The sequence below is a fragment of the Siphateles boraxobius genome, unplaced genomic scaffold (genome assembly GCF_051911475.1).
Source record: "Siphateles boraxobius isolate OS27281-9 unplaced genomic scaffold, OSU_SipBor_1 43, whole genome shotgun sequence".
Taxonomy (NCBI): domain Eukaryota; kingdom Metazoa; phylum Chordata; class Actinopteri; order Cypriniformes; family Leuciscidae; genus Siphateles; species Siphateles boraxobius.
In genome coordinates this window covers 203541-225701 of record NW_027509064.1, presented here as the reverse complement: position 1 = coordinate 225701, position 22161 = coordinate 203541, and the positions used below count along the sequence as shown (strand labels likewise).

Sequence of the window (22161 nt, the reverse complement as noted above, 5' to 3'; positions counted from 1 at the left end):
AAGTGAAAAAGTTCTTATAACAACGTTCACTGAACGTTCTTGTGATGTTCTCATAATGTTGAGTGAAAACGTTCTTAGAACAAAGTTTTTAGAACGTCCTTGTGCTGTTATTTGTTCTTGACTGATGTTCTCATAATGTTGAGTGAAAACGTTCTTAGAACAAAGTTTTTAGAACGTTCTTGTGATGTTATTTGTACTTGGTGGTGTTCTCATACTACTGAGAGTGCTTAGAATTATTGATACTGTTGAGAAAACCAAGGACCCGGCCGCCATTACGGATTTGAGGAGCGCGACGGATCTCTCCCTTCGGGCCAAATGACTCTAAAGTCATCCTCAAGCCAAGACATGGTTATGTCCCTAAAGTGTTGGGCACCCCCTTCAGAGCGCAGGTCATTTCTCTTTCGGCTCTGCCAGCATCCGATAGTGAGGTTGATGTGAATCTCCTCTGCCCCGTCAGGGCGCTGAGGGTTTACACTACGCGCTCCACCTCTTTCAGGCGTTCGGAACAGCTCTTTGTCTTGTTCGGTGGGCGCACCAGGGGTCTCGCCGCCGCGAAACAGAGCCTGTCCAGATGGATAGTGGAAGCTATCACATCTGCTTATAAATCTAAAGGTCTGCAATGCCCATTGGGCATCAGGGCGCATTCCACCAGAGGCGTGGCCTCGCCGTGGGCTTGGTCCAGCGGAATTTCCATTCATGACATTTGTGAGGCGGCAGGCTGGGCCTCTCCGTCCACATTTGTTAGGTTTTATAACCTGGAAGTTCCCCCCTTGCAGGCTACACTTCTGTCAGTGTGAGCAGTGTGTTTTTCCTGCCCAGATTATCATGCGCAGACTTCTCTCACGCTATGTTAGCTCTCGTGGTTGAGCTGCACTATATGGTGAATAGTTATATGGACCGGCGACGCCGCTCTGTATACCCTGAATGTGCTTATAACATGTGCTGGCCCGCTTTGCCGGCCTGTTCCCACTTATCAATGTCCCGGGAATCCCTGGGACTCATGAAGTGGAGGCTGGGCGCGCACGGCGTTGACAATGGGTTCCCGTAGCGTAAGCTAGCTTACGCAATACGAGAGAACCTCTCGTAAGAGAACGATACTCGGTTACTAACGTAACCTCGGTTCTCTCTAGAAGAGGGAACGAGTATTGCGTAACCTGACCGTGCAGGCGCCACGAGCGTTTTTCGCTTCAGCTGATGAAACCAGTGACGCAGTCTACGAGCCTAGCTTTTGTACGCTAAGCCACCCCCATTTTGCCGGGCTATGACGCGTAAGGGCGTGAAGCGCCCTCATTGGACGTGACGTCACGCGCGAGGCTCAGTGGTAGGCTGCAGCAGTTGCCACAGGGCAGCCAATGAGCATGCAAGATGGCCTGCTCTAGGTCTGCTGGCTGCTGCACTGCGTTGACAATAAATACAAAATTAAGGATAATGTTTTGGCTTCAATATCTCGAGCAAAGATGATTTTACCCGTAGCGTAAGCTAGCTTACGCAATACCTGTTCCCTCTTCTAGAGAGAACCGAGGTTATGTTAGTAACCGAGTATTGTTATATTAGTTAGTGTTATTGCTGCATAAACTTAATATTGCAGTTGAACTGTTGCTAGACTAAAATTTATGAAATCGGCGGAAACATGTTGAAATATGAACTATAGACTGGCAGGCTACCTTTCAATGCGAAATTTATATACATGTAAGACACGAGGATGTTTGTATGTTTGATAATAAAACACAGCATGATATATAAGTAATGTTAGGCTAGTATCAGTGTTTACTCTAATATGGTGAATATTATAATGTTTAGAACCATGTTTACTGTTAAATACTGTGTTTGTAACGAATGGAAACATTTGAAGTAATATATCCATACATTTTTCTCTAGTGTATGTACTGAAGTGTTCCTTTTTAACGATTTATAGGCCGCATGCTATAGGCTATTGCTATTATTATTTGGAATTAAAATCGCCCCACATCATCACACACCCTTCACCATACCTAGAGATTGGCATGGGGCACTTTCCATAAGATCGTCTTTCAATGCAAATCAAACCAGTTATTAGGCTAACTGAAATAAAACCAAGCCAATCTCTAGGTATGGTGAAGGGAATGTGATGATGTGGGGCTTTTTTAATTCCAAAGGCCAAGAGAACTTTATCAGGATGCATAGTATCCTGGATCTATGAAATAGCTGGCCTTTAAAAATAAAAATCTGCCTGCCTCTATGGGAATTTAACATAGGGGTGTCCTGACTTATGCACCCTGTATTTTAAGGAAGAACATTTATTTATTTACGATACATTATTCATTCACAAGGAAAACTGGTGTCCCTAAAGGTTGGAGTTTTCCTCATTTTTTTAAGGTCAACTTTAACTTTAGCATGGGTGTGTTCACTTATTCTAGGCAGTGTATATATATATATATATATATAATTGCAATTTTAATCAGAAAATCGACAATGTATGCCCAAAGTCGCGCAGCCATATAGTTTCTCTTGATATCAGCTTGTTCACAGTTGGGTTTTTTTGTTGTTGTTTTTTTTTAGACAGGGACCAGACGCCCCACGGATGAGTCCTGCTGACTTCAACATTCACATGAAACTCTGTACATGAACATGGTACATTGAAAAATCAAACACATTGGAAATGATAGGTACTATGTTTCAGGAATGGCACAAAGGTGTGTGACTGTTCAAGTCTCAGTAAGTGTGTTCAATAATGTGCCTTTTTGTCATTTGTTGTGTATTTTTGGATTATGTTGTGTTGTAAATAAATCCAAACAATCAAAAAGCCATTCTTTTTAAGGCTCTCCTCATTCTTTGTGCAAGGCTCCTCATAATGATAGGGCCTGATAGCACCTAATAGGGCCATTAGGGGAGGGTCTTTGTCTTTCTCAGGTGTGAAATGCATCAATATTAATGAGAGATCACGCCTCTTCGCATAAAGCTTTCTCACACAAATCATGTCTTGCAAATTTTAAATCAGTTTGTTTTATCTAAATGAGTATGCAGGATGATTTTCACATAGTTTTGGAGCAAATATTCTAGGCTACGTGATACAATTGTCTAAAGTATTGTGAAGAAATAATCAGTATGGGTTTCATGACCTTATTTCAATGACAATTATTTTTTGTTTTTTCACAAACCATCTCAAAACTACAAACTTTCACATCCATGCTTCTGACATATTATTGTAGCAGAGTTTGTGCTGAATACAGTGTAATCAGACTTTAGCTATGAAAATGTCATAAGCAACAGAAATAAGCACAAATGTCAGAGCATGTCAGAACACCACCAGGTCCCAAAAACACCTCAGACCCCAGAGTGTTAAATAACAGGGAGATAATTGGAACAGAAAGGAGGTGTGGGATTAATTAACTGAACTTTATTCAACAAACAAAAGATTATAATACAAACAATCGAAAAGTAGACAATGTAACATTGTGTACTGAAACACAAACAACACCAGACAAAAAACTGAGGAGACTGAGGCAAACACAAGATAATGAAATACAACCAGGTGTGCACTAATTAATGAAACAATGAATCACCATAGCAACAAATGATGAGTGGGAACACAAGACAAACAGAGGTAGGAAAACACAGAGAAGCAAACTAAGTGTCCTTACAAAATACAATGAAAATTTGAAAATTGCAATGTCCTAGTAGGGACATTTTAAAACAGCTTATAAATCATACTGATGTTTTTTTTGAAAATCTAAAAATGAAAGTGAAAGCACCATGAAAGTGGCTAAGCTTTTTAACCTTTTCCAGGGCAGGTTATGTTCTAGGTAAGAGATCTCAAAATCAAAATTAGACCAATCAGTTTTGAGCAAAGTGACACATCTCGGACGTAATAAACTTTCTCCCCCAGTTTTTAAAAGATATTAAAACAATTTTAAATTCAAAATATTATAAACAATTTAAATAATTAAAATATAATAAATATTTTAAAAAATATATATATTATACCCCTAATAAGCACATGAGCAATTTTAGTTAAAAAATGATTATTAAACATTTAGTTCATCATTATTATTATTATTATTATTATTATTATATTATTATTATTAAAAAACAGTAAAATTACAATTAATTTTAATTTGAATAATTTTGTTGCTTTCACACAGCACTTGCAGAGATTGCACAACTCCTGAAATAAGTTAATTAAATAAATACATGAAATATTAATTTGAGTTTATTTAGCCTAATTTTAATATGCGCAAAGAAGGGTTGTGCCGAGCGATATGTGAGAAGGGAAATGTATTATAGCTGTGCAGAAAATCTCTTGCCTTAATTAAGTTTGTTTGTAATTTGTCAATGGGTGCTTTCTGAGATCAAATATCATATAATTGATCATTGCTCCAAGAGTCATGTAATCATAGTTAATGATTTCTTTATGAATTAATTTTAATATTGACAGGGTTGTTAAGCTGGTCTAGTCTTTTGGCTTATATCTGACAGTGTCTTTCTCAGTATCACATTTCACATTTAGCCGACGCTTTTATCCAAAGCGACTTACAATTGCTATATATGTCAGAGGTCGCACGCCTCTGGAGCAACTAGGGGTTAAGTGTCTTGCTCAGGGACACATTGGTGTCTCACAGTGGATTCGAACCCGGGTCTCTCACACCAAAGGCATGTGTCTTATCCACTGCGCCACTACCACCCTCAATATCAAATAGTAGTATCAAATAGTACTGCTGGTCCATTCACCCTCTGTCATTCCAAAAAGCACCAGAATTCCCATCCTGTCATGACGGGATTGGTGTTGTCACCATGGAAATCCTACCCTGCAGTAAAACGGATATTTTTCATCCCTTTGGGAGATGTTGCTAGGCAACATTGCCTGAACCAATGGGGACTTGTTACAATTAGTTTGAGCTTATGGAAAGGTCAGAGGAAGTGTGACGTGCACCATGGTCATGGAGCTCCTAGCCTCATTTCTGCTCACTCATAAAACTTTTGCTCATAGAAGAGAAGGAACAAAAGAGTCTTTTGGCAAAGACTTATGCTGCCTTGTATAAATCTGTTAATTTCTTAGAAGTGTATCTTGAGCTGCAAAGTCAAATACTGTGAGAATTCTGTTTTTTATTTTTAATTTTTTTTATTTTTAATTTTTTTTTATTCAATAAAAATGGTGAAAATGATGCAAATTTAAAACAAAAACTAACATTTGGAGGAGGACAAATACATTTTTTGAGAAAAAGTATGACAATAGCACTGAAATAGGACAACTCATGATGACAAGGAAATCCTCTCTCACACTTCCTGTCTGCACACACATTGACGCAGAGGAAGCCAAATACAGTCTCTGAACACAGTGGCTGCTGCTAATGGTTCCTGTTTTTTTCTCTCTATTTTATTATTTTTTCTCTCCATCTGTGTCTGTGGACAGAAATATCTCTGGAGACGAGATTGCTTGTGAACAGACTCCCAGTCGATTTCTTGTTTGTTGCGTATTGTTATCAGCATTTATACAGATCTCTAGGAAATACCTTGTTTTCTGGGCATGGTGGTTGCTGAGGCACACACTATTGATCCTCTGGTCAAACAGAAAACTATTTCATTGGCAGACGCTAGCACCAAATAAATCTGTTCGTAAATGCATTTAAAGTGAGTTTTATGTGTAATTTTTTGCTTTAATGAGACCTCAAAGTTTTTCCACGTGTCTTCATATCAGCTACATTAACAAGAAACAATGTTTAAACCCAGATTATGATGCTCACATATGCACAGACTCATATACATCTGTGCACTGCAGTTCAAAATTCTGAAAAGTCCCATTGGGATTGATTCCAATTACCAAATTGTGATAGAAATTCTATTAGGTTTCCTCCAGGCTTTCTGACAAGAACCAAATTCAGATATGAGCCTATATAGCTGTCCTCAGTTCCAGCAATCTCTTGGTAGCCAAATATTCCGGCACAGTAATGCTATCCCATAATTGCCTATTACCACACATGGTAGTGCCTGGCAGTTTGCACCTCAAACACACATTTTTAGTTCATATTCAAAGAATGTCACACTAAAGAGGATTTCATAATCGGCATCTTTTTTGAATCAGTCTAATGTTTGAGTGCAGCTCCTCTTTTCTGCATTGAACTGGTTGTGCTTTATTTTTAGTGCCAGCCCTAAAGGAGGCAACATTTATGAGTGGAGGTCAACTATCCTGGTGTCACGGGTGGTTGCAGGAAGGCAGACAAGGATATTTTCCAAAACGAAGGTTAACTTTAATTAAACAGGTCAGCAGAACAGGTAGCAACACACACTAAGTATAACTGAGATCAGACAAAGAATTATTAAACAGACAGAACTTAAATACAAACACAGATGACACTGATTAATAACACAAGTGGTGCAAATGATGATGTTTAACTAAACACAGGTGAAACAGATGAACTGATAATGACAGAGAAGATGACACGTGAAGTGATGACAGGCAGACAAGTCCAATGAAAACAAACTAAACAGAACACAACTGTGACATATGGGTCCTCCAGGTTCAGTGTATGAGGGAGGAGTGTTCTTCCTGGACATCGCTTTCACACCAGACTACCCCTTCAAACCATCCAAGGTCAGAGTCTTCTCCCAGACAGTAAATTCTGTCATCGTTCACTCTTGTTCATGTCAGTTTGAGTCCATTTAATTTTTATTATTCTTTGGAATACAAGTTATTCGGTAAAACTTTACAATACGGGTGCACTTATATGCATTAATTCATGTTTAACTAATGCACAAATAAACATGAGTTAATGTATGATTCATGAAGAACTTAACCATTAATTAATCATTACTGCATCAGCAACTAATAAAGAGTCTATATGATTAATAGATTAAGTAATACATGAATTGCTATTAATTCAATGTGTCATTGTGTATTAATTCCTTAATAACATATTTTATTAACTAATAGTGTAAAATGGTCCCGCCATAGGAAATGAATGGGAAATTGGCAAAAATGTGACAATACAGAGTTTTTTTGTGCGTACAATCTACAAATCAGCCACGATCCAGAAAAAAAGCACACATCAGTGAAGGGGTGAATCTATAAAACATCAAGAGTGCAAAACAGACACATCCACACACACACACACACACACACACACACACACACACACACACACACACACACACACACACACACACACACACACACACACACACACACACACACACACACACACACACACACACACACACACACACACACACACATACACACACACACACACACACACACACACACACACAAACACACTTTTATACATAAACAAACGAATAAATTCAGATTACATATGGGTTTTGAATTTTTAAAATGCTCAGTTTGTCCACCAGATGGCATCCATCTAATTTCAAAAATTGCTTTTATGAGGTCTAGGCTTGACTCTAAAATGAAATACAGCTTTAAAAAAAATTATTTTTTAATTTTTTTATTTTCTATTATATTCAGTGGGGGAAAATGGGGGGGAAATGGGTCATATTTATTGCATAAATATTATTTATAAATCTTAAATTATCTCAAAACACCAAAAAAGAAAAGAAAAAATATTATAAAAAACAAGTAAAAAAAATATATGATTTTCTTTTAATAAATATGAATCAAACCTTTCCGGACCATTTGGTCCCGAAGACCCTGAGTGTGACCCTGAAATGAAGGACCCCAGAAATGTGTACCTGTATTATCTGGAAGTTGAAATACAAGGCTTTGGCTCATTCTGGTAATTAACATTTTAATTAAGACTATTAGTTAAAAAAATGAGTTATTAGGGAATTAATTCACAATTACATATTTAATTAATAACAATTCATGTATGAACTAATACATTAACTATACAGACTCTTAATTAGTTCCTAATGTGGTAATCAATAATGAATAGCTTAGATAATCATTAGTTACACATTAATTCAGTATTATCTGTGCATTAACTAAGCATGAATTAATGCTTATTAGTGCACCCATATTGTAAAGTGTTACCAGTTAGTCTTTTAAATCTCTTTTAAATGAAAGCATACTGTGATCACAAGAAAAGGACTAAAGGTTCCATGAATGTATCATAGAAATAAGATGATGCAGTATAAAAGCTATACTATAGTTTATTTTGTGGGTTTTTATTTTTATTTATTTTTATAGATTTTTAACATTTATTTTGAGGAAATTCGCACAAACTCTTCCCTTTCTTGAAGTGTAGTTCATGAGTCACTAAAGAACGTCATGTTTAAATGACCTGAGGGTGAGTAAATGATTACAGTTCTTTTCTTTTCATGTCAAGTCAAGTCAAGTCAAGTCAAGTCATCTTCATTTATATAGCGCTTTTAACAATATGGACTATTTCAAAGCAGCTTTACAGTGATAATAGGACATTAAAGTAACAGAGATTGTTTTGGCTTTAAAGCAGCTCTAGAATACAGTTATTGTCCAGCTAAAGTTGGTTTTGATTGATTCACTTCTGTCGCAACGATCATTAGTTATTAACTATGGGGCCGCTAACACGACACCGTTGTAACAGAACATTTTTTAATGCTATCCGGCCGCTCATTTGCATAAAACAGTGGCTGGTGGCTCGGAGAATTTTTTTATCGCTTCCGCGTAGCCACATGTATCGGAATTAGCCCGACAACGTTTTATCAGTACAGAGGTAAAGGGAAGGAGGCCTTCACAAGGGAGAGACTAGTTGACACTTCAGGACTGCGTTGTCCTTGTGTCCAGGCGCAGGTCCTTCATCAGATCCGGATATGGCATGGATCCGGCGGACTGCGGTAAACCTCGGGATAAACAGAGAGACAAATATTAGCGTAGACGCCATCCTCCTTATGATCAACAAAGTACATCAGGATTTATGGGAAGTGTTCCCGGTTCCGGCTGATCTAAACTATGGAGCCTAACATTGAATTATAGAAGTCTATAATGTGTTATGTGCAACCCAGGCTCATTGGAAATCGACTCGGTTACTAACGTAACCTCGGTTCCCTGAGAGGAGGGAACGAGTATTGCGTAAGTAGCTTACGCTATGGGAAACTCCTTTTCTCGAGAATATTGAAGTCTTTATGTAAAACGCATTGCAGCTGCACAGCTGACAGCAATGAACGAAGGCAGCTCGGTCATTGGCTGTGCTGCGGCAACTTGCTCGAACCAATGACGGGGCGACTCTGAATGCGCGACCAATGAGCGCGCTTCGCGCCCGCGCGCGTCAGAGCCCGCCAAGATGGGCGTGGCCAAGAGCTATATATTGGGCGCCCCGTCATGAGAGTTCTTTAGGTTAAAACGACTGAAGCGAACTAACCAAGCACAAGCACGGCAGCTTACGCAATACTCGTTCCCTCCTCTCAGGGAACCGAGGTTACGTTAGTAACCGAGTCGTTCCCTTTCGAGAGGTCTCTCCTATTGCGTAAGTAGCTTACGCTATGGGAACACCATGCAAAACGCTGTGCGTGCTGAACTTCGCCTTATGATAGCCAGAGGCAGGTGCCTGAGCTAAAAAAGCAAAGTTATCATCCAACTAGCCGGCAGAGGCGAGCTTTATATGTGGGAAAGAATACAGAGCGGCTAGAAGGCGCTCAGTGTGACACAAGCACATACATAATCTAGATACGAACTCGTAGTTCAACTAGCATCATGCTGATAGTACATTGGAATGCAGTGTCGGGACCTGTAGGTTGTAGAACCTGATAAATGTGGACGGTGAGGCCCAGCCTGCCGCCGCACAAATATCCTCGATCGGTATCCCGCTCGACCATGCCCAGGAAGAAGCCACACTCCTGGTGGAGTGTGCTTTGACTCCCCAGGGGCATTGAAGTCCCTTAGCTTCATAAGCCAGCGCTATAGCTTCAACTATCCAGTGAGAGATTCTCTGCTTTGAAACGGCGGAACCTTTCGTACGGCCGCCAAAGCATACAAACAGTTGTTCTGTCTGTCTGAATAGGGCAGAACGCTCCAAATACACTCTGAGAGCCCTAACGGGGCAGAGTAGATTAGCGCCGTGTTCGTCTGCTGGGGACGATAGCGCAGTTAGGGAGATAACCTGTGCTCTGAAGGGAGTGGTGAGCACTTTAGGAATATACCCATGTTTCGGTCTAAGGACGACCCTGCAGTCGTTAGGTCCGAATTCTAGGCAGGCAGCGCTTGTCGAAAGCGCGTGCAGGTCGCCCACTCTCTTGACCGAGGCGAGTGCCAGCAAGAGCGCAGTCTTGAGCGGGAGCTGTTTAAGGTGCACGGTTCGGAGTGGTTCGAACGGAGGCCCTTTAAGAGCGTCTAGGACAGTAGCTAGGTCCCAGATCGGCACTGAGGGGGGGCGTGAAGGGTTCATCCTCCTAGCGCCCCTTAGGAAACGAATAATTAGGTCGTTTCTTCCCAATGGACGTTCCATTACAGGGTCGTGTGATGCTGTGATGGCCGCCACATATACTTTGAGCGTGGAGGGGGCGCGGCCCGCCTCCAGAAGCCCTTGTAGAAAAGCGAGTACGTTCGTAATCTCGCATGTTTCAGGGTTCAGGCCCTTGGCATTACACCAGACACTGAACACTTTCCATTTCTGGGCATATAAGCGTCTCGTGGAGGGCGCCCGCGCCTCAGCGATGGTTTTTAGTGCTCCGCTCGTGAGGTTCCTGGGAACCCGTTGAGGGGCCATGCATGAAGGGCCCACAGATCGGGGCGGGGATGAAATATCATCCCGTTGGCCTGACTGAGGAGGTCTGGCCTCAGTGGAATCGGCCGTGGTGCAGATTGCATTTGCATCAGATCTGGAAACCATGTTTGGTTCTTCCAGAGTGGGGCTATCAGCAGCACTGCGTTTTTCTCCTCTCTGACCCGACTGATGACCTGCGGTAGCATCGCGATCGGGGGAAAGGCATATAAGGGACGGCTCGGCCAGCTCTGGGCGAGCGCATCCATGCTTTTCGTGAAGAAAAGAGGGCAGTGCGCGTTCTCCTTGGAAACGAAGAGGTCGATCTCCGCTTTGCCAAAGGTTTTCCATAACCAGTGAATCGTCAGCGGGTTGAGAGCCCATTCTCCTGGGAGAATTTTGTCTCTGGATAGCATGTCCGCCCCCTGGTTCAGGGCACCTGGCACATGCGCTGCTCTCAGCGAGCGCAAGTTGTGCTGGGACCATAAAATGAGTCTCCTGGCCATTGAATGCATGGAGCTCGACCTGAGTCCACCCTGGCGATTTATGTACGATACTACCGTCATGTTGTCCGTTCGGACCAAGACGTGTTCGTTTCTCAGCTGTGGGAGCAGGGCTCTGAGAGCCAAAGCGACCGCTTTCATTTCCAGACAGTTTATGTGTAGGCGCTTCTCCGGGTTTGACCAAAAGCCGGAGACAGGCCTGCCCTCGTAAAGGGCCCCCCAACCTATTTTGGAGGCATCTGTCGTTATCATCTTTCTCCTTGTGTTCACACCCAGACTCACGCCTGACTGGTACCAGTCGGCGGCTTTCCAGTGCGTCAGGGCTTTTATACAGCCGTGGTTCGCTCTGATTAAAAGGTGGCCCGAACGCCACGCGTGAGTAGGGACGCGGCTCTTGAGCCAGCGTTGGAGAGGGCGCATATGCAACAATCCTAGCTGGAGTACGGCCGATGCTGAGGCCATGAGACCGAGCATCCTCTGAAACCGCTTGACGGGGGCGAGCGCGCCCGCCCTGAATGATGTTGCAAGGCGCCGGATGGTGAGCGCGCGCTCTGATGAGAGACGCGCTGTCATTTGCATCGAGTCTAAAACTATTCCCAGGAAAGAAATCCTCTGGCTGGGAGATAGTATGCTTTTTGCAAAATTGATTCTTAGACCCAGGCATTCTAAATGGCTGATAATCCAAGATCTGTGTGTTATTAACTGACTCTCTGATTGTGCTAGAATCAGCCAATCGTCGAGATAATTCAGTATTCGCACTCCCCTTCGCCTTAGGGGGGAAAGTGCTGCATCCATACATTTCGTGAATGTACGGGGAGCCAGGGACAGGCCGAACGGAAGTACTGTGTACTGGTACGACTGTCCCTCGAAAGCGAATCTCAGAAACGGCCTGTGATGAGGCGCTATTGGAATGTGAAAGTAAGCATCTTCCAGATCCACTGAGAGAAACCAATCTCCTGGGCGTACTTGCGCGAGGATATGCTTGGTTGTTAACATTCTGAACGAGCGAATCATTAGTGCTTTGTTCAGGTGTCTGAGATCTAGGATGGGGCGGAGACCGCCATCCTTTTTCGGGACGAGAAAATAGCGGCTGTAAAAACCTGCCTCGCTCAGAGAGGGGGGAACAGTTTCCACAGCGCCCTTTTCTATTAGTTTGCGCACCTCGGTGCGTAGAACATGTGAGCACTCTTTTCTCACTTTCGTCTCGACCACAGTCGTAAAACATGGTGGTCTGCGAGCGAACTGGAGCGAGTATCCGTGCTTTACTATATTCAATACCCATTTCTGCATATCTGGAATATTTTCCCATGCCGCTGCGTGTACAGATATGGGCTGAATACAGGCTAGGGGCGGACCGCTGTGACGCAGGGACCCGGCCAGCGAATCGCCTGAGCTCATAGCTCTCAGAGGCGCGGGCGCGCGCTGAGCAGCTGAGTGAATGGGCGCGTGTGTGATTACAGCAGCGCGCGCTGTGTCTGTAAAACTCGCAGCCTGGGCTGGGGTTGTGTTTGACACTGTAAGGACAGTGTTTATAAGTGGGGGTGCATAAACAGTGGTAGGCACACGCGTCACTTTTATAATGTTTCCCGCTTTTACTGGGGATGAATTTATAACTGTGTGAACAGTGCTTGTGTGTAGTGGTGCGTACATGACCGTAGGCACGTGATCTACATTCATGGGGTGCGCAGCTTGAGCTGGGAATGAATTTGGCACTGTTTTGACAGTATCTGGGAATGCACACTTTGTGGACATGTGAACCCTTAGTGACACAGACAGAAAAAGACTCTTTTTGTGTTTTCTGTGCGTCGCCGTAAAAACGGCGTTTGTTTGCAGGTGAGCGAGCTCTGTGACTGGCCCATTGACTGCTGTATGAACATATCCAGCCGCCTGTAAGGGGACTGGGTAATGCTTGAGCTTTTGCAGAGAGAGTGGTCCGGCTTTTGCGAGACACGCACTCTCTCTTTTCATTCTTGTGGCTAGGACGGCTATCGAGGATCGGGGTTCAGCACAATCTTGGGCCGAGGACCCCGTCGCTCAGAAGGCGGCTTGCGGTTGTGAGAGCGCGAGCGGCGTCGAGCGTCAGCCTGAGGCGCGGGCTGAGAGGCGGTGGGGGCTGTTCTAGCCCGCTGCGGCTGCGGCGGCCTCTGTCTGCTCTGCGATGAGCTGGAGCGCTTGGGCAGGAAATGCCGCATAGCTTGTGAAGCATTCTGGGCCTCAGTGAAGCGTTCGGCGAAACCCTTAACCGCCGGTCCAAACAGCCCGCTGGTGGAGATAGGCGCGTCGAGAAATGGCGCCTTATCCGCGTCCTTCATCTCAGTCAGAGTCAACCACAGATGGCGCTCGAGAACAGTCAAATTAGCCATGGCACGGCCGATAGACTGGGCGGTGGCCTTCGTGGCTCGCAGGGCTATGTCAGTCGCGCTGCGTAGGTCCTTAAAGGCTTCGGGTTCGGGGCCAGACTCGTCCATAGAGCGGAGAAGCTTGGCTTGGAACACTTGAAGTACCGCCATAGAGTGAAGCGCTGATGCAGCTTGGCCGGCGGCGGCGTAGGCGCGACCGGTGAGAGCTGAAGTAGTGCGGCAGGGCTTCGAGGGGTGGGAAGCTTTTGCTTTCCATCCGGTGGTGGAGGGCGGGCAGAGATGATTGGCCACGGCCTCCTCGAGGGGCGGTGTTCCCTCGTAGCCTCTTTCCTTCGCGCCGTCCACAGAGGAGAGCGAGGAAGAAAAAGAAGGCTTTAGGCGCGCAGAGTGGGGGGCTTTCCACGACTTGGTGAGTTCGTCGTGAACTTCCGGGAAGAAGGGAGAAGGCCTTTGCCGAGGGGCCTGCTGGCGCCCCTGCAGAAACCACTCATCCAGTCGGCTCCGGGTTGGTTCTTCGGGAGAAGACCAATCGAGCCCGAGGTCTTCCACGGCCTTAGAGAGAACACGGATAATCTCGCTATCCATGGTGGAGCCCCCGCTCGCGCTAGCTAGCGTCGACGGGGCGGGGTCGAGAGTGGAGCCCGGCCAGTCGTCCGATGCAGCGTCGATTGACAAGCTGTCATCCATTTCCCCGTCGTCCTCGGACGCGCCGAAAGTCACAAGGCCCACCGCTCTGCTAGAGGGGTGTGGGTCCGGCTGGGTGAACTGAACCGGCGGTGGGGAAGGCAAGAGCGGCGGTGAAGCACGCGGAGACTGGCTCGGCGTGACGTCACTGAGCTCAGGTTCAGGAAGCCTCTGTGAACGGCGCTTTTTCTTAGTGCGCGGCTCGAACAGAGGGATGGCGGCGATGGGCTCGCTCACGGCGAAAGCGGCGAGGCGAGCCCGCAGTGCGGAGAGACCCAGGTCGTCACATTCGGGGCATCCGCCCTTGGTCAAAGCAGCTTCTGCGTGGTCCCGGCCCAGGCAGCGAGCGCAGATGATGTGACGATCCCCGTCCGGGAGAAGGTCTCTGCACGACGCGCAGGAAGGCATTTGAAACAACGCCTTGGAAAATTTGCTCTTTTACAAGTGTCGCAGAGCGAACAGATGTAAATACTTGCGTGAGCAGTACGCCGGATGGCTCAGTAGGATCGCGTTAGAAGGCGGCTGAAGGTGCCGACGTCCTCGTAGCAAATCCCGCTGGTATGCTTTTCGATGGCGAAGCTTCAATAATCCGGAGGATCCAGCGAAGAAGGTGTTCGCTGAAGGAGATTAAATCTAAAGAACTCTCATGACGGGGCGCCCAATATATAGCTCTTGGCCACGCCCATCTTGGCGGGCTCTGACGCGCGCGGGCGCGAAGCGCGCTCATTGGTCGCGCATTGAGAGTCGCCCCGTCATTGGTTCGAGCAAGTTGCCGCAGCACAGCCAATGACCGAGCTGCCTTCGTTCATTGCTGTCAGCTGTGCAGCTGCAATGCGTTTTACATAAAGACTTCAATATTCTCGAGAAAAGGAGTTTCCCATAGCGTAAGCTACTTACGCAATAGGAGAGACCTCTCGAAAGGGAAACGTTACTCTGCCTACGTTTTTGCAAAACCTGAAATACGTACCTCCATGTACGTTTCCCTGCACTTTTCGAGTGAAAAGTCCACTAGAGGCGCTAAGTGTATCATTTTTTCTCCGTTCCAGATGGTTAAATAATAAAGGTTATAAAAATGACAATACCAGTAATGTTCAGACTTCTCAGTAGCCCTATACACTCATTTTAATATAAATTAGCAATTTTTTCCACGCTTTTGAGGTGCCACACAGCCAAGTCTCATGGCAGTTCGTGATATGGTCACGTCATTTAATCTACTGGTTCGTGATACTGACACGTTTATTACGTTATTTTCGTGATATCAGCATTTTTATTTATTTATTTTATTTTATTTTTTTTACTAATGTAATGCACGATTCTTTCTGCCAGTCGGGCTGGAGCAGAGAAAGCTGTTTAATCGACATTTATTCACGATATCGTATCATGTTTATATATGTATTTATTTCGGTCTTATTGCCAGGGAAGCTGGACTGCTTTGCTGTTTATTGATTTAAAAAAAAAAAAAGTATAAACGACTACGCGAATTTTATCAGTAGGAAATCGCGTTGAAGAAGTCTCCTTCCGAACACATCGCGATATTTGGCATCAGTTCATGTGTGCCAAATGTTGGTAAGTAGCAAAATACACTGTCCTAATAATGTTTGGTATAATGTCTTTTCTGATGGTCGAAATGAATCAGATTAGCTCATGTTCAGTCACTGCATTATCTGTCATCTCCACGGAGGCTTTGCGTTTCATTGCTTTCTAATTCAAAACAAGGTGATTAAACACTATCTGTCATGTGACGTGCTACAGGGCTAGACCTTCTATTAGTTAATAATATTCAAATTAGGTTTAAAGCAAGTTAGTACAATTAGTTCCAAAGTGGTATTTGTTGTAGAATCACAGTAATAACAACACTTACCTTGCTTTTACCACAGTAACCTTAGTTTTACTGTGATAGGTGTGGTACAAGGACAGTAACCACAGAACTTACCATGCTTTTACCACATTATTTGTAGTTTTAATGTGATATTTGTTGTAAATGCATATTAACCACAACACTTACCATACTATTACCACATTATTTGTAGTTTTAATGTGATTTTTGTTGTAAATGCATATTAACCACAACACTTACCATGCTTTTACCACATTATTTGTAGTTTTAATGTGATATTTGTTGTAAATGCATATTAACCACAACACTTACCATGCTTTTACCACATTATTTGTAGTTTTAATGTGATATTTGTTGTAAATGCATATTAACCACAACACTTACCATGCTTTTACCACATTATTTGTAGTTTAAATGTGATATTTGTTGTAAATGCACAGTAACCACAACACTTACCATGCGTTTACCACCGTAACCTTAGTTTTACTGTGATAGGTGTGGTAAAAGGACAGTAACCACAAAACTGTCCGTGCTTTTACCTCAGTATTGGTAGTTTTAAAGTGATATTTGTTGTAAATGCATATTAATCACAACACTTATCATTCTTTTAATGCCTAATAATGTAACAAGAAATATTTGTAAGGTAAATCAGTAATTTTTCCATTAAATAATCCGATATATTTTATATAATGATATTTTCTTTCTCTTTTTTTCAGCTGAAAAGACCAAAAGGGCCTTTCGGACTCAGTCAGCTCATTATTGTTTGAGGAGAAGTAAATGGGAGACGAAAAGCTACAAAGGAAAATATTCGCAATAGTATGTATATGTTGGTTTTAACCCTAAATCAAACATTTTATCAAGCATTTGTTGTTTCTTAAACCTTCTTACAAAACCCAAAGCCCAATCAGTACAAACATAGTCTCAAAGTCTTAATAATTTACAAGATTTAACAAGTTGTCAAATTCGTACAATACTTGTACATAATCATGCAGCTTTTACTCCTAGTGCTGTCAATGGCTAGTGCCTCAATTCCTGTACATATTTATCTCCATATTTGTAAATCAGTTGCACACCTTCTTGGAGAGTAGTCGGACGTCCCATACACTATCAGAAAAGTTTATATTAATTGCATTGTATTCATTAAAATTATTACAATTTGGATCCTGTCTGTTGATATTCCAATGATACATGATGTCTCTCCACAACTCATAACCTTCCTCTGTTTGCAAGAGTGGAAAAGCTTATCTGACTTGTCACATGACATCAGATACTCGATTATTTTGTTGTAATCAGATCAGTTACACTGCTGATAGCTGCTGATAACTGTATACTCTATATTATGTGCTGCAATATTATATATATATATAATATATATAATACTTCAATGTGTATATTATATAATGTACTGACTGCTGCTTTGTAAATTTAAATAAGGAACAGGCAACTCTGGCCCTTTTGCGTTCTCCTTTTTGAGGTGGAGAGTTTACCTCCAACCCTAATTGAGCACATCTGAAAATTTTAACCAAAGTCTTCAGGTTTACTTGTAGACAATAGGCAGAAGGGTTTGAGGTTGGAGCTAAATCTGCAGGACAGTGGACACTGAGGGCCAGAGTAGCCCATCACTGCTTTAAATAAAGCTACACTGTGTCATTTTTTGTGTTGATTCTTTGCAAAAAAAAAAAACACTTTGTTCTTTCAAAATTATATGTGCTCATTCATGTGTAATTACTTCCACCAACTAATTAAGTACTCTCGTAAGTGTAGAATCTGCCATTCAGAATACATATGAGCGAGTCGCTCGAATGGTGGCAGCCATGTTGCGCCTCCATCTTGAAAATACATTAGCCAAAGAGGGACATACCTGGAAATTCAAACTTCGCCTTTCGCGCCTTTACTTAGTGGCACCGTGACGAATGCGAGGGGGAGATTACTCATAATAATACGGCCACAGTAGGAGTTACAACGCCCTCGGAATGGGAGGGGCTAGAAAGTAATATTCAGTTGGTAGTCTTATACAATTTCACCGCTATATGGGAGAAAATCTTACACAATGTAGCTTTAAATCACGCAGAGCATAAGCTGACCTGACTGTCCATTAAACAGTTTAATTTGAATTGTTTGTGTTTTTTATTTTACTTTCAGACCAGGACTGGAGAACGCCTGACGATGAGATGTTGAGACTTCTTCCTCTGAGAAAGATCTACACCACATCAGTGATCACATCTTCTGCTCATCAGTTTTACTGTAGTGCACAACTGAACAAACTGTTTAGATGAGGAAGATCACGAACACGATAGAGACGTACAGGGAAGAGCAAGAAACCAGTTTAGCTGTGATAATGAATTATTTTGTTCCAACACAATATAAAATCTGTTTTCTGTATCATAGGTGACTGAATATGATTCTCTGGCACTCATTTGTGTGGCTTCAGCAGTTGTGAATGGATTAATTTGATGTTAATGTATTTTTGAAGGCTCATTGTTATTTATCTTGAATCTCATTTGTCTTTATGCTACTTTATCAACTTTATGTTGTGTCCTCAAATAAAGTGTTGTGTAATAAAGTATGGTGAATATTGTGTATTGAAAGTGATGTTTGGGACAGAATTTTATTTGAGAAATTTGAATTTCTCATTTATTTAGTTTAGTTCATAATTTAAAAACAACTAAATATAATTAATTACCATAATTAGTTTACTTAGGACATAAACATTTTGTTGTGGTTAATGATATTTGGGACAACAATGCAGCAAAAGTTGCACATACTTGCATTTATGCCAGTTTTCAGTGAAATAAAGAGAAGGTGTGAATAACAAGAGGCTGCAGTGGGCTATCTTGCTACAAACACTTAAAAGTATAATTGAAGATGATCCATGTTGATCATTCTAGTACATCTACTACTGCATTTAAAATGAAAGCATAGACATTACTGATGTCAGGCAAATAATCAGCAGTCAGATGGGGTGAAAAGGATATTTTGGCACTGTTTTGTTGTTTTACTGAATGGTGCATTATCCTTGTGATATAGTAATAGTTCAATATATAAAATCTGTGTAGACTGTACTGCCCAGCAACGGCCCCCAGAAGAGCAAAAGAAAGGACATTTCAAATGGCTGTAACTCAAAGTCCGGTTAGTGTATCAAAGAGACAATATGAAGGACAACTGCTTATGCTATGTTTACTAAATAATGTTGGGCACAGTTTTCAGACATATATGGCAAGCTGGCATAAAGGTTATTTTAAAAGTGCTCACAGTAAAATATCAAATTGCAACCTATCCCTCATATATATCATAAAGTTTTGCACAATTAACAAATTTAGATATCCAGTTGCCCATTAAAGATATTATTTATTTAACATTTACTGTTTCATTACTAAACGTTTTAAACTACATTACCCACATATCTCTGTCATTATATCAATGGAACAGGAAACATTGTGCTGTAGTTCATTGAAATGTTAAGACATGCTTAGGGTTAGGGTTGGGATCTCGGTAAAAGTGAAATTTCTCACAACATAGAGAAACTTTCTAGTTACCTTAATGTATAACTAACGTAATAATAACACCAAAACATACTTTGTAACATGAAGCGCTCTTTTATATGGGTTAAAAGATAGTCCAATCACAGCGAGTTCTGCGATAAAGTCACAGCCAATAACAACCCAGCTGAACAGATGCGTCTCACTTACTTGCCCAATTATGGTAAATGATGACAGATCTCTTCCAGTTCCGGCTGCAGGGATAGATTCCTTAAATATTTAATATTTGGGCTGTTAAATATGTATTGATTCTAATTAAATTATAAAACTCACATTTAAAAACAAAAAGACTCCTTTGTGTGATTACCATCCAAAAACGTTGGATTCATATGATCATGACACAAATTTGCTTATTTGATTAGACTGATGCATACATTTGAAAGAGAAAGCAATGCCACAATGGCAGGGTAGTTTGCAGTTTTTTTTTTTATTAAAGATAATTGCATGTACTAAAGTGCTTCTAACATTTGCAGTGTATGTATAGTATACCAAGTATATTATATAACAAAATGTAACAAAAGCATAATGAATGCACACAATTTTTAAAGCAAATTCCAATATTTAATGTCAAACTGTTTAAAGACAAATGTAGTGCCAAAACTACTGCACAACAGAATAAAAATCAGTTAATTGTAAACAAAGCATAAAATCCAGATACAGGGGCAATCTATTATAGTGACACATACAGTTACTTTAAAAATATCGCTGATGAAGTTATATTTTTACAAACCACGAGTTGAAATTCAACTTTGTTATGTGAAAATATATTTGTTTCTTCCCTTTAAAGAACAAATAGGTGAAAACTTAAGCACAACATTTTACATTCTCAACTTTAATTCTATATCCTTGTGATTATTGGTCACTTTTATTGTAACTAAATGAAAGGAAATCTAAAATAGTTAATTATTATAAATGTCAGCAAGAAAAGGCTTCTATAAAATACATTCAAAGGTAGGCCTGTATTACAATTACATTAACCAGGTAGTCATACAATGATAACATAGATGTAGTTATGGTGGATAAATAGTGACCACTGTAATTTAAGGTTTAATGAAGCTAAATGTAAGACATTAAGTCCATTTAAATGTAAAGGTAACAAACTCACAGAATAATGTCCAGTTGTCAAGTGTGTCATTTTTTGTAATACTCTTTCAGCACCAAACAGAACTCCATAAATATTGCTTGTTTCAAAAGGTTGTCCTGAACACTCTCACTATCTTCAATTGTTCGGACAAACACTGGCTATATACACTTGCAGAAATATACATTTGACTATTTCATCATATCACCCCCTCCTTGAACTGCCACCTTAACGTGGTGGAGGGGTTTGAGTACCCGAATGACCCTAGGAGCTATGTTGTCTGGGGCTATATGCCCCTGGTAGGGTCTCCCAAGGCAAACAGGTCCTAGGCGACGAGTCTGACTAAGAGCGGTTCAAACCCCCCTTATGATGGACAAACATTCAAGGACCGTGACGTCGCCCGGTATGGCGCAGCCGGGGCCCCACCCTGGAGCCAGGCCCGGGGTTGGGGCTCGTATGCGAGCGCCTGGTGGCCGGGCCTCTCCCCATGGGGTCCGGCCGGGCTCAGCCCGAAGGAGTGACGTGGGACCGCCTTCCCGTGGGCTCACCACCTGCAGGAAGAGACGTAAGGGGCCGGTGCAGAGAGGATCGGGTGGCAGTCGAAGGCGGGGACCTCGACGACCCGATCCCTGGACACGGAAACTAGCCTTAGGGACGTGGAACATCACCTCGCTGGCGGGGAAGGAGCCTGAGATGGTGCGTGAGGTTGAGAGGTTCCGACTAGAGATAGTCGGGATCACCTCTACGCATGGCTTGGGCTCTGGAACCACACTCCTTGAGAGAGGATGGACTCTTCACCACTCTGGAGTTGCCCATGGTGAGAGGCGGCGGGCTGGTGTGGGTTTGCTTATAGCCCCCCAGCTCAGCCACCATGTGTTGGAGTTTACCCCGGTGAACGAGAGGGTCGTTTCCCTGCGCCTACGGGTCGGGGATAGGTCTCTCACTGTCGTGTGTGCCTACGGGCCAAACGGCAGTGCAGAGTACCCGGCCTTCTTGGGGTCTCTGGGAGGAGTGCTGGAAAGTGCTCCGACTGGGGACTCCGTCGTTCTACTGGGGGACTTCAACGCTCATGTGGGCAGCGACAGTGGCACCTGGAGGGGCGTGATTGGGAGGAACGGCCCCCCCGACCTGAACCCGAGCGGTGTTCAGTTATTGGACTTCTGTGCTAGTTACAGTTTGTCCATAACGAACACCATGTTCAAGCATAAGGGTGTCCACCAGTGCACGTGGCACCAGGACACCCTAGGTCGCAGGTCGATGATCGACTTTGTGGTCGTTTCATCTGACCTGCGGCCGTATGTCTTGGACACTCGGGTGAAGAGAGGAGCGGAGCTGTCAACTGATCACCACCTGGTGGTGAGTTGGATACGATGGCGGGGGAGGAGGCTGGACAGACTCGGCAGACCCAAGCGTACTGTAAGGGTTTGCTGGGAACGTTTGACCGAGTCTCCTGTCAGAGAGATCTTCAACTCCCACCTCCGGCAGAGCCACGACCGGATCCCGAGGGAGGCTGGAGATATTGAGTCTGAGTGGACCATGTTCTC

At 42.9% G+C, this 22161-nt stretch overlaps 2 protein-coding genes across 3 annotated transcripts in view; one reads left to right on the top strand and one right to left on the bottom strand.

The window, feature by feature from the left end:
* Positions 1-22161, bottom strand: part of nkiras1 (NFKB inhibitor interacting Ras-like 1) — a 375749-nt gene that overhangs the window by 203703 nt on the left and 149885 nt on the right. The window lies entirely within an intron of this gene.
* LOC143708762 (ubiquitin-conjugating enzyme E2 E1-like) overlaps positions 6442-22161 on the top strand; it is a 97525-nt gene continuing 81805 nt past the window's right edge. The window contains exon 1 of one of the 2 annotated variants that reach the window (XM_077200076.1): positions 6442-6568. In XM_077200076.1, the coding sequence (XP_077056191.1) occupies positions 6482-6568 (87 nt within the window). In that variant the 5' untranslated portion in view covers positions 6442-6481. The remainder of the gene's footprint in view (positions 6569-22161) is intronic. The other variant, XM_077200077.1, reaches the window with a different exon arrangement.